Genomic DNA, 13,522 nt, shown 5'->3' with positions numbered 1-13,522 from the left:
ATTCCCCACCAAAAAAATGAAAAAGTGAGAAAGAGGAATATATTAGGAGAAGTTAAGAGAGAGGTAGAATAGGGAAATTTTTGTCACTTAAAAGAGGCATGCAAGAAAGAACTTTTATAGTGGAGGGGGAAATCGGAGGACAGTGCTTGAACCTTACTCTCATTGGAATTGGTTCAAAGAGAAAATGATCTATATACATACTCATTTGAGTATAGAAATCTTTCTTACTCGAGGGAAATAGGAAAGGGAAGAGGAGAAGAGATCTAGGGATGATAAAAAAAAGAGGGCATATTCAGAAGATAATGATAAAAAGCAAAAAAAAAAATACTTTTGAGAAGGTACAGGATAAAAAAGAGAGAGAAGGATAAACATAAGAAAATAAAATGGTGAGAAATATACTGTAATCATAATTGAAAGTGAATAGGAGATCACCCATAAAATGGAAGCAAATCGTTGAACGAATTAGAAATCAGTATCTGGAAATATGTTATTTATGAAAGATATACCTGAAATAGAATGATACATACAGATTTAAAATAAAGGGCTAGAACAGAACCTATTATACTTTAGCTAAAACAAAAAAGGCAGGGGTGATAATCATGATCTCAGACAAAACAAAAGCAAAAATAGTCCTAATTAAAAAAAGATAATCAGGAAAACTACAATTTGCTAAAAGATACCATAGATGCTGAAGTAATATAAAAAAGATATAGAAAGTTTCTCTGAATAGCCTCATTTCTCAAACATGTAGGGAAATGTCTAATTTAAAAAAAACAATAGCTGTTCTCTAAACAGTTAAAGGATATGAACAGGCAATTTTTAGAAAAAATCATTTATAGTCATATGAAAATGCTCTAAATTATGATTTATTAGAGAAATGCAAATTAAAATGACTTTTGCAGTATCACATCACACCTGTCAGAATTGACAAATGTTGGAAGGGTTGAGAGAAAATAGATATACCAGGAAACCATTGATGGTTTGAGTTATGAGTTAGTTCAGTCATTCTGGAGAACATTTTAGAACAATGTCCAAAGAGCTATAAAACTGTGCCTACCCTGTGACCCAGCAATAACACTACTAAGACTATACACCAAAGATATAAAAGAAAAAGGAAAATGACAAATAAAAAATATTTGTAATAGTTCTCTTTGTAGTGACAAAGAATTGGAAACTGAGAGAATGCTCCTCAATTAGAGAAAGACTGAACAAGTTGTAACATGATTGTGATGGAGTACTAATACACTATGAGAGATGACTAATGGAATAATTTAAGAAAAAAACAGAAACATTCATATGAACTAATGCAAAGTGAAGTATGAAGCACTGACAGATCATTCAATGCACAGAAACAGCAATGTTGTAATAATGATCAACTATGAAAGATTTGGCTACTCTGATTGGTGACCTAAGATAATTGCAAAGGACTCATGAAAAAAGAAATTGCTCTCCATCTCCAGGGAGATAACTGATTAATTCTGAGTACAAAATAAAGCATAACTTTATAATTTTTTTATTTGTGTTGTTTTTTAGATAATGACTAACATAAAAGTGTTTTTTCTGATTTCATATATATAATTGATCTATTGCTTGCCATCTCAGTGGGTATAAGAGGGATAGGAAGGAAGGAGAGAGTTTGGAACTGAAAATGTTCAAAAAGCATGTTAAAAATAAATAGTAAATTTATTTTTAAAAAAAGACTTTCAGAAAGCCAACTTTTCACTTAAATCCTCAATGAAGTTGCTGTGGAAAAGTACTTGGTCAGGCATAACATAGGATGGAAGGCACAAATAAGTTGCAACCTACATTGATGAGGGTAGAATTTTTGAGACCACGGATATGGAAGTAATTTCATACTTTTTAATTAATATAATAACAGTTAAATCTCAAAAGGCAGTAAAATGTTTTTTATTTGTAATTGAGATTATGGATTGTAATGTTCTAGAGTAAACTGAAATAAAAATTTCCCTTATTAAAAGAAATCAAATATTTTATTCTCTTGTATACAAAAAGATCTCAGCCAAAGGAAACACTGGTTTACTATAAACTTGTTTGTAAAATCTTATGCAGAAGAGTGATACATATTTGTGAAAACTATCACTGCATAAAGCAGATAGAAGCAATGGAGAGTAAAAGCAGTTTACAAAAAGTTTAGCATGAGACTCAACTAGACAGAATCATCTCAAGGTAATTTAAGGCAAAAAGATTGATAAAAGAAAAATGAAAAAAATTTAAGTTAATATAACAATCTGTTTTTACTCTCAAGGATACTAGTCCACTAATGTTTGAGCTCAAATATGGCACTAGCAGTTTCATTAGAGAGAATAAACATTATTAAATCAGATGTATAAACCCCATCATAGATTTAGGAAATTGGTGTTTTGAGATAAACATCAGGGAACTGAAAGATTGTTAGGTAAAGTATCTGAAGGAGATAAAGATACCAAAGGCATAGGAAAATAATAATCCCATTCTTAATACTCATTAAATGTGGATGAACATAAACTATTAACTTATTTACTTGTTTTTCCATTTATTCAACATCTATTTGAGAGACAAACTGAGATCATCAAATGAGGCCATTGTGAGAGAACAAACAGTATTCAACAAAGGACTACATTACCATTTTACAACTGACTGAAGATAGAGAGAATATATAATCCCACTGTGTGTGGTTTAATTAAAAGCATTTGGCTTTGTGAAGCAAAGTGCCATCATAGAGCCTCTCTTTTGACAAAGAGTCATCCATCCAAATATAATCATCCACACTGATTTCTTGAGAGATATAACAATTGCTCGATGATCCATTAATCATAAACAGCAAGTGAGACATAAAATAAGGGAGACATTTTAATGAAAGGCATTCACTATTATGATAGAGGAGATCCAACTCAAGTCCAAGTGAAAGAAGAATTCCCTATGTATGAAGAGGTCCTCTAGATGTCCCTGCTTCTGGATCATATTGTTCTGGTCACAGCTAACCCTTGCACATTGCAGTGCTTCCTTCAAAAGACCTCTGGCCCCTCAAAAGAGTTTGCTTTGAACATCCATGTAGTTAAGAATGAATGAGTCGTTGGCTATTACATGGATTGACAACATTTGGTTGGACAATCCACATGTTTTCTCCAGAGAACCCGTGACTTAAGAAATTAGAAGCAGAGTTAAATAGTAGGAGACTGGATTAGATGGCCATCAGAAATTTTTAAACACATTTAAAGACCCCTAGCTAATTCTAGAAACAAAGGTCTATCTTCTTAATACCAATATTCTGCTGCTATTACTGTATAGCAATGAGAAATGAAATATATTTCACCTCCAATAAATATCACATAGAGGACAGTGGTGGATGTAAATAGGATATGATGGAACATATATATATATATATTTATATACTAATGTGTATATATTTATATGCATAAATATACACTCAATCAGAGATTTTAAAGGTGAGGATTATAAAAGTTCTTATCAAGGAAGTATATCATAAAAAATTTGATGGCATGTGGGAAGATTAGAGATGGGCAATTAGAGTTCTCCCCTGAAAACTATATTATGGATAGTGAGGAAGGCCCCTAATATGTGGAACTCCTCTGACAAATTCATGGAAGGAAATGAATGTGTCAGAAGATTGGCATATTTGGATGGCTTACCATCTCTGTCACTGGAGAGAACAAGAATTTCAGTGAGATCACAGATCGATTTGATTTTTTTTTTCATTTCAACAATTCTTTATTCTTTTTTAAGAATTTAAGTTCAGTTAATTAATTAAGGATATTTTCCATGGTTACATGAATCATGTTCTTTCTCTCCCTCCCAACTTCCTCCCATAGCCAACAGTAATTCCACTGGGTTTTACATGTGGCGTTGATCAAGACCTATTTCCATTTATTAATATTTGCACTAGGGTGATCATTTAGAGTCTACATCCGCAATCATATCCCCATTGACCCATGTGATCAAGCAGTTGTTTTTCCTCTGTGTTTCTACTCCCATTGTTCTTTCTCTGGATGTGGATAACATTCTTTCTCCTAAGTCCCTCAGAATTGTCCTGGATCCTTGCATTGCTGCTAGTAGAGAAGTCCATTACATTCAATTGTGCCACATTGTATTAGTCTCTGTGTACAATGTTCTCCTGGTTCTGCTCCTTTAACTCTGCATCAATCACTCTGGAGCTCATTCCAGCTCACATGGAATTCCTCCAGTTCATTATTTCTTTGAGCACAATAGTATTCCATCACCAACAGATAACACAATTTGTTTAGCCATTCCCCAATTGAAGGGCATCACCTCATTTTTCTATTTTTTGCCATCACAAAAAGCGCAGCTACAAATATTTTTCCTTATGATCTTTTTGGGGTATAAATTCAGCAGTGGTATGGCTAGATCAAAGGGCAATGATCCAGTCTTTTTAAAGCCCTTTGGGCATAGTTCCAAATTGCTTTCCAGAATGGTTGGTTCAATTCACAACTCCACCACAGTGCATTAATGTCCCAATTTTGCCACATCCCCTCCACCATTTATTACCTTCCTTTGCTGTCTTATTAGCCAAACTGCTAGGTGTGAGATGGTGTCTCAGATCAACAATCCTTTATTAAGCACCTACTGTAGACAAGGCTCCATGCCTATGTATTAGAGAAAATGAAAATAAAAGGAAATGAAACAATGCCTGCCATCAAGAAGCTGTATTTTATCAGCCATGTTGTACCCATTTATACCTCAAATCTTAGCTAAAATTTTTATATAGGCAAAAATATGAGGGCAGCCTTATAAGGGAAGAAAAGTCATGAAGAAACAACCTGGTGCCTGGTAGGAATGGTAGAGGATGGAAGCTTTCCTTAAGAGGATTAGCTTTGGGCTAGGATGAGCTTCAGGTATGGTTTCTTTGTTTGTTTTTAGCACTATCTCCTAAAGCCTTATCCCACACCTGTTGGGCACCCTGTGAGTAACTGTCCAGCTTCTATTACAAATGCAAATAGAGTGGAGGGTATAGAGGAAATGTTGGCAGTAGGGAAGCAAAGGTGATAAGTGTTGAAAAGACAGTTTCTACAACCCAAAATACCAAGAGACAACGTTAGCTGCTATTTTTGTCATTATAGCTACTCTTATCTGATTTGTTTTCAAAATTATTGATTTATTTATTTTGAGGGTTTTTTCCATGTTTATTGTTTTATCTTATTTTTAAACCCTTAACTTCTTTGTATTGGCTTCTTGGTGGAAGAGTGGTGAGGGTGGGCAATGGGGGTCAAGTGACTTGCCCAGGGTCACACAGCTGGGAAATGTCTGAGGCTGGATTTGAACCTAGGACCTCCAGTCTCTAGGCCTGACTCTCAATCCACTGAGCTACTCAGCTGCCCCTTTTTCCATGTTTACATGATTGATTTGATTTCTTGAGTGTAGAAATCTGTAAAGTTAATGGTTAGTCAATAAATATCTATTAAACACTTATTATATGTGAGGTGGGCACCTAGGTAGTGTAGTTTATAGAGTCCTGAGGCTGGAGTTAGGAAGACTCATTTTCCTGAGTTCAGATCTTGCCTCAAACACTGGCTGTGTGACATTAGAATCCTTACTTTGCTGATAATAGTTAAGTCCTTCACAACTGATCATCATATTTTATTGTTGTTGCTGTGTACAATGTTCTCCTGGCTCTGCTTACCTCACTTTGCATCATTTTCTGTGAGTTTTTCCTGGGTTTGGGGAAGGGGGTTCATCTTCTCGGTGACTTCTTAGGATATACTAATATTAATTATATGGATAATAAAGTTTTTCAAAGATACAGTGTCATCAGGTTACAGTTCAATCCACTGTTATTTTTAAAATTACTACATTAGCAATTTGACATTTTAATTTTAAATCAGAATGTAAATATGCATACATGTCCTTCTAGTAAAAGGACAAAGTTTTGATCTGTATATACTTATTTAGGATAAAAAGAAAGCTCTTGAAAAGTTAGAAGCATCTGATGTTTTGGTTCTTCACTTTGCCTTTCCATATCACTTTCGCACAGACTTTATGTTTGATACCCTGAAGCAAAAACAGTCTTTCATTTTTAGGTTTTAAAAGCATTGAATTGACTCCTCTTGCTGCAATATGTGTGAATATATATTCTGGAGGGAAAGAACTAAATGTGGATGGATCTATTCAAATTACTCTCCCCCTCCTAGACCCAAGCACTGCAAAGGCAGGGGATGCTCTACCTGCTTGGACATTTGACATGAAAACTGGTATGTGGACTCTAAAGGTGAATATTCCCCAAGAAATATGAAGCATCAAATAGCTTTTAAAACAGGTTAGGTTATCTGACATGACATTTCAGTAATGTTATGTATTTTGTCATATTTTTCAGTATGTAAAAATTTTAGATACTTGTAGTATTTCATAAGTCGATTAGGGAATATTTGGGCAAATTACTCCTTTTACAAAAACAAGTATATATTGAGCATTGATTTTTTGCTAAGTGCAATTAATACATAACATTATATCTAAGAAAAACATTTTATTTTCTACATCTTCACCTCCCCCCAAAACAAAACTTCCTAATCATTTTTGACATCTCTCTCTATCATTGAGTTTTAAAGAGAAAAATAATATGCATGTATTTTCCCTTTAATACAGTAAAATCTCATTGGATATAGGATATATCTTCTTAGATATTTCCTTAAAAAGTTTATATCACAACCAGAATGAAAGAGTAAATTTAAGATATTTAGACAAATATCTTCTGTTTTATTCACACACACATTCATACACGTGTATGTGTATACACTCTGTAGTAAAGAGGCAAATCACCATCTCCAAGGCATAAAGGGACAGTTTATAGAGATCTTCAAAAAATATAGATTGGATGGCCTAACCATGACATATTAATTTATAGTCAGCTATATAGTCAGTTAAGTGGCATTTGTGCATAGAGCACAGAAACTGGAGTCAGAAAGATGAGTTCAAATTCTGAATCAGATATTTTCAAGTTTAGCGGCCCCTTGGGCAGGTCACTTAACCCCTCTGTGCTTCAGCTTTGTCTTCTGTAAAATTAGGGAGTTAGACTTGATGACTTCTGAAGTTTATAACTATCTGAACTCTATTGCTCTTGTCTTTTGATATGTAATTAAAGCTAATTTAAATGCTATTTGGTGATAAATTAGGATTTTTATTGGGCATAGCAAAAAGTCCCCATTTCTTGGCATTTCCCTGAAGCCTTATTATCTTATTTGACCAATAGTAAATTTTTCAAATGAGGGGTTACTCTCTGATCTCATTATGTTTAGTTTGAATTTTTCAGAATATTCTTTGAAAAAGTATTTTGGTATATTGGTCTGATATGTATCCAATCCCAGATATCAGAAAATTTATTCTACCAGCCCTAAAATATGTCCAACTGTTATATTTTGAAAGAGATAGTTTAAAAATAAAATGTTCTGCATCTAGTTCCTGGCTAACTGGAAATTATTTGGTTTCTTTTCCAGGTGCTTGGGTGAATCGTGGCTTAGGAATGGTCAAGAAATTTAATGACCATTTAGTATGGACATATGTGGCTCCACATTTAGGATATTGGATTGCAGCACCACTTCCTGGAACCAGAGGTAATACTTAAAAAGCAAACAAGAATTTAGTGCTAGCAAATCATTTTTATACTTGTTTAAATTAGTTATTCCTTGGTAGTGAATCTTAATGAAAAAGATCACAGTTTAAAGATTTTTTTTGTTTGCATTCAAGTGAAACTAGTATTATCTTAGTTTGAACATAATCTTATTTAATTTACTCTAGGTGGTTTTATAACTTTTTAAACAAAGTCATCATGGTATAAAATAAAAGATATTCTATTTTAAGTAGATCTGTCTAGTGTTTGGTTGGTTTTTAACCAGCTGTCCAACCTGACCAAAGAACTTATTATTAACAGAAACAGTAATAATAACAGTAATGCAACTTTTGCTCGAATATCTCCATTAATGGGGTACTTGCTTCACCTTAAGGCAGCCTATTCTACTTTTGTTCAGCCTTCTCTGGCATCTGTCTTAAGATTTTATTGAGTGATGAATTTTAAATGTAAAAAAATCCTTCTCATATTCCATTCTGCTTGTGCAATGAAAAAGAGTGAAACAAATTTTAAAATTGCTAAGGGCAGAGAAAATCCCAAGATTTCACCTTTATCTCTAAAGCACTCCATTAGATAATTATTTTAAAATCAGTTATATTGAGGCTTTCTCTAGGCCTTTTATAATTTTTTTTAAATTTCATTTAATTTTTACTTAATTTGTATTGACATTGTTTCCAATAAAAAGGATAGAGCACTAAAATTAGATCCAGCTCATTACAACTAAGACATGATCTCTACTTTAAAAAAACATTGTTTTGTGAAACCTAGTTATGAACTCAATTATTGATATTTGTCCATTAATCATATTATGATCAAAAGGGAAATTCTTTCTCTTCATGATTTGAAGCCAGCATTTTAAAAAAGCTATTTAATTCAATCCCAGGAGGTGGTTCTCTTTAGTATTTATTTATGCAAAATAGCATGTGGCCTTCCCAAGCTGTCTGGCCATACACGCAATGAAATATTGATGAAAAGAACAATTAATATTTCATTTGATATTACTAGAAGCTCAGGTCCAAGACATTTAATTTTTAATACAAGTACCATGAGGAATACTCTGGACCTTTAGACAAATATGACACTAACTAAAAACAGATTGGAAATAATCAGTTTAAAGAAGATGGTGTTATAAATTATAGAAAATATAGTATTATTCTGAAGTAGGTAAAAGTTCTAATTTAGTAGTTTTCTGTTTATTCCATGTGAAATGATTTTGTGGAAGTTTAATCTCTATGAATGGAAGCAAAAAATTGCTTTTTAATTGTCATTTGAAAAATAATTTCTGTTCAGTAATTCAGTAAACATTTATCAAGTGCCTACTTTTTGCAAATTACTAGTAGTAAGAAGATACTTAACCCATCCCTCTAGAGTCAAAATTTGTAAGAGACTTTGGAAATCACCTAGTCAGTTCCTTCATTTTATAGCTGCTGGGATTTATAGGCCCAGAAGGATTACCTGACTTGCCCAACATCATACATTTTGTAGGTGTAAAAGCCTGGATTTAAATACTGAATCTCAAATCGGTACTTTCTCCACTCTTCCATCTTACTTTTCTTCTGCATAATCTACTGAAAAGAACTTTGGAGCATAAGGAAAGCTGGATTCTGGCCTTGGTTCAGCTGCTAACCGAGTGTATAACCTTGGAAAATTTATCCAAGTTTTCAGGTCTTTTTCCTCCTTTGTGAAATGAGGGGTTTTAATGATATGATCTCTAAGGTCCCTTCTAGTTCTCATTTTCATGCATTTACTTTTTACACTCAAACTAACAAGCTGAATTGATTAAAAAAATCATTCCATTATTGGTATAAGTGCTTATGTATTTAACATCACTTTATATTTAGGATTTAAAAGTTTAAAAGTCAGTTACCTTAAATTAAGTACTGAAATTAAATTTTATTGAAACAGGAAATATTAGGCATAATAGACTAAGATTAAAGAAGTTTCAAGAGTAGGTTGTCTTTTTTAGGGAAAAATGGAAACAAAACATTATAGGGCTCATTTCATAACTATTGATAGAAGAATAACCAGTTTTCTAATCACTTGGGATTGGAGCCGACTAGTATGAACATAAACGGGTTTTCACTTCTTTTATGTTCGTGTCTTACATTTTCCTGCTCTCCTCTTTTTTGCACATGCAATTTTTGATCACGTTCCCAAACCTGGATTTTGAGGTAGATCACCTTCTCAATTTCTTAAATAAGCTAGGGATTCTATGGAGGAAGAATAGTTGCCTATGATGAAAATCAAGTTACTACCTCACTTTTGTAATGAAGAACATTGGCAGAGGAGAGGCCAACAGATTTATGCCTTATAAATGTAATATCCATCCTTCTACCAACCTTGTATTTTGTATAATCATAAATAACTCCACTCCTCCATTGCTCTTGATCTGGATGAGCATTTGTAGTAAAGAGGGACTTATGTGTCTTTAGTTTGGCTTGAATAAACATTGGTGACAGCGAGGCAGCATAGCAGATGGAGAATTGAGGATGCGTTCCAATTCAATATTAGGTACTTACTACCTTTATGACCCTGGGCAAGTCACTTAGCCTCTGCCTTATTTTTCTCATTTGTTTATTTTTCTCATTTGCAAAATGGGGATCATAATAGCACCTAGCACCAGTGTTGCTGTGGAGATAAAATGAGATATTTATAAAGCACTTAGCACAGTGCATGGCACATAGAAGGTACTTAATAAATATTTATTCCTTTCTCCCTTCCCTTCCAAGAACTCTATGAAGAATCTCCCTCTTAATGGATATTCTTTCTCTAGTACTTAAACACATTTCCTTTTAAATAGTAAGTGCTTAATAAATAAAAAACTTATTGACCAACTGACTAGTGAGGGGATGGTGCTGACCCACTCATACTTGACTAGCATTTGAGATTCACTCATCTGCTCTGAATAAGCATTCTTAACCTTACTGGAGTGCCTAGAGTGCCTAGATCATACCTGAGCAGGTGCCTTGAACAACAAAGGGTTTCCTTTCACAAAATCCCTGCATGCCTGAGTCATCCCTGGCTCTCAGTGAAGACAATGTTTATCAGGGCAACTATTAGATGGTTTTCCTGCTATGGTGTAACACAATGAATTTGTATTAAATATAATCCTAGTACAATTCCTATGGGTATGTCAGTATGCTGTTTTGCTATTTCTTGACAATTGGGAAGAAATGAAAGAAGATAGAGATTAAATAGAAAAGTAATATGAGAAATTTTATATCAGAAATGTTTAGGATCATAGGAGATGCTCTACTTAAGAAATTGTCTCTGAAGGAAATATTTGTGCCCAAATCATTTTTGCATGTGTATATTTGTATTGAATGTTTTAGGTTCACTTGTGAGTGAAGTCTCCAAGGACATAACTGCCTACCACACAGTGTTTCTGACAGCCATATTGGGTGGTACAGTTGTCATTCTCATTGGCTTTTTTGCTGTTCTTCTTTGTTATTGCAGGTAAGGATAAAATTGATTAGTCTGTGTCCAAGTATTAATAAACACTCAGAAAAATATTTTGAATAAATTCATAAAATGCTCACTTTGCTGTCAGCATACTTAATATTTTTGTAAATATGGACCCTTGATAAAAACAAAAATATAATGAATATATTGATTTTCTTCATTTATGATTTTCTAGCATAAAATTGATATATTTGGGGAGTAGCTAGATTACTCAGTCAATTGAGAATCAGGCCTAGAGACAGGAGGGCCTGGGTTCAAATATGGTCACAGATACTTCCTAACTATGTGACCCTGGGCAAGTTACTTAACCCCCATTGCCTAGCACATTAGTGCTTATCTGCCTTGGAACCAATATACAGTTTTGATTCTAGGACAGAAGGTAAGGGTTTTTACAATGGATATATTCCAAATTTGGCTCAGTCTTTTCAATTTACATAGTAGATTTAGCAGCTGATTAATTCTAAACAATTATTTGTGTTTTCTTTCAAAATAGGGATAAGTGTGGTGGATCACAAAAAAGGGAAAGAAATGCCACAAAACTTGAGGTTCTTAAGAAGGACCAAACAACATCAACAAGTCACATAAACCATATAAATTCGATGAAAGGTTCACTAAAAACTGAGGATAGATTACAATTGTACCACTCTAAGAATTCCCCATATAGTCCTCGCAAAAAGGATTCTACAAAGTCGGAATCTGAAGACAGAGTATCTGTGGTGAAAACTCGGGACAGTTTTAAAATCTACAATGAAGAAGTTTCATTTCTGTCAACCAGTCAGAAAAGTCATTCAAGAAACTCAAGCCAGTCATTAGAAAATAATACTGCATCTAGACAGACAATTCAACTGAAATATAGTAATAGCAATGTCTCTCCATCTACAGGTGATACTCAAGAAAAAAATAGGTATCTTGCAGTAAATGAAGACATGTATGGGCTTTCTCACATACCTGAACAACTGATGCATATCTACAGTCAGCCAATTGCCATTCTTCAGACATCTGATATTTTTCATTCTCCAGAACAGTTACATTCTGCTAAGTCAGCTACTTTGCCAAGAAAGGGACAGGTAGTCTATGGCCAATTAATGGAACCAGTAAACCGAGAAAACTACACCCAGACATTACCCAAAATGCCAATGCATTCTCATTTGCAGCCCCCTACCACAAGAGAGGAGAAAATTACACCTGAAGTTCAACAGAGCTTACCATCCCAAACTTCAGACTGGAGTCGATATTCTAATAGTTTATTAGAATCAGTCTCTGTTCCAGGGACACTTAATGAAGCTGTTGTAATGACTCCATTTTCATCTGAACTTCAAGGCATTTCAGAACAGACACTATTAGAACTATCCAAAGGAAAGCCCTCACCACATCCCAGAGCCTGGTTTGTTTCTCTGGATGGAAAGCCAATTGCTCAAGTGAGGCATTCCTTTATAGATCTGAAAAAGGGGAGAAGAACCCAAAGTAATGATACCAGTCTGGACTCTGGAGTGGACATGAATGAGCTTCACTCCAATCGAAAACTTGAGAGGGAGAAAACATTCATTAAAAGCATGCATCAACCCAAGATCCTTTATTTAGAAGATTTAGACCTGAGTAGCAGTGAAAGTGGAACCACTGTTTGTTCCCCTGAAGATCCAGCTTTAAGGCACATTCTTGATGGAGGGAGTGGGACGATCATGGAACAGCCTGTGGAAGAGTCACTAAGAAGAAAAAGCACAGCTGAAGATTTGGAAGCTACTATGTCCCCTACCAAAAAAAGAGGCAGAACCATTTTGGCTAAAAAAGATAGTAAAACTAATATCTGGAAAAAGAGAGAGGAGAGGCCACTCATTCCCTTAAATTAATCCATTAAAATGCTTACTCTTCCTAACAGGCACTGAGCTGTCTTAAATCTTACAAAACCTAATGTGAATTTTTGTAAAGAGCAGCTGAGGCTGAGCTATTTCTTATTAACAGGTATAGTTCAAGGTAACAATTGCAGTCATGATTTCCTAGGAGTAACATGTAAAATGTACAATAATAATTTGCTACTCAGAGAAAACTACTGAGGAAAGCTTTTGACCAATTCCATTTTACTTTCTAATTGTTTTCCTCCTTTATTAGTGATGAGTTTGAGGAAGTTTAAATGACAAAATAGCCTCAATGTATTTATATTGTGGGCATTTTGCTGAGGCTGACAAGTGTGTGCACCAAAAGTGATTCCCAAAATGTTGTCCTTGCTTGGAATGACTATCCATTTGTAACATTTTAAAGTATTTCCTTCTGCAATTATTGCTTTCTTGTGAAATGCCTAAAGATTTATCACCTTGTTCTCTACTTATGCTTGAAAATAACTTGATAGATGTTTTGGACCAATACTATTCTAGAGTTTAAAAGTGAAACAGGATTTTCCTTTAGTGTGATTAACAGCATGTATAGTGTATCATTCTTCAAAATAATCCCACCCTAACTCACTTAAGTTGG

At 34.1% G+C, this 13,522-nt stretch overlaps 1 protein-coding gene across 1 annotated transcript in view; it reads left to right on the top strand.

Annotated features, from left to right (window-relative positions):
- The window catches only part of FAM171B (family with sequence similarity 171 member B), an 84,050-nt gene extending 71,147 nt beyond the window's left edge, over nt 1–12,903 (top strand). The window contains exons 5-8 of the mRNA XM_044666460.1: nt 6,054–6,224; nt 7,464–7,580; nt 10,927–11,050; nt 11,550–12,903. Coding sequence (XP_044522395.1) covers nt 6,054–6,224; nt 7,464–7,580; nt 10,927–11,050; nt 11,550–12,903 — 1,766 coding nt within the window. The remainder of the gene's footprint in view (nt 1–6,053; nt 6,225–7,463; nt 7,581–10,926; nt 11,051–11,549) is intronic.
- Nucleotides 12,904–13,522: the final 619 nt, after the last annotated feature.

This window comes from Gracilinanus agilis, chromosome 3 (genome assembly GCF_016433145.1).
Source record: "Gracilinanus agilis isolate LMUSP501 chromosome 3, AgileGrace, whole genome shotgun sequence".
NCBI lineage: Eukaryota > Metazoa > Chordata > Mammalia > Didelphimorphia > Didelphidae > Gracilinanus > Gracilinanus agilis.
The sequence above is the reverse complement of the archived record's forward strand: the minus strand, read 5'-3'. Positions and strand labels throughout refer to the sequence as shown.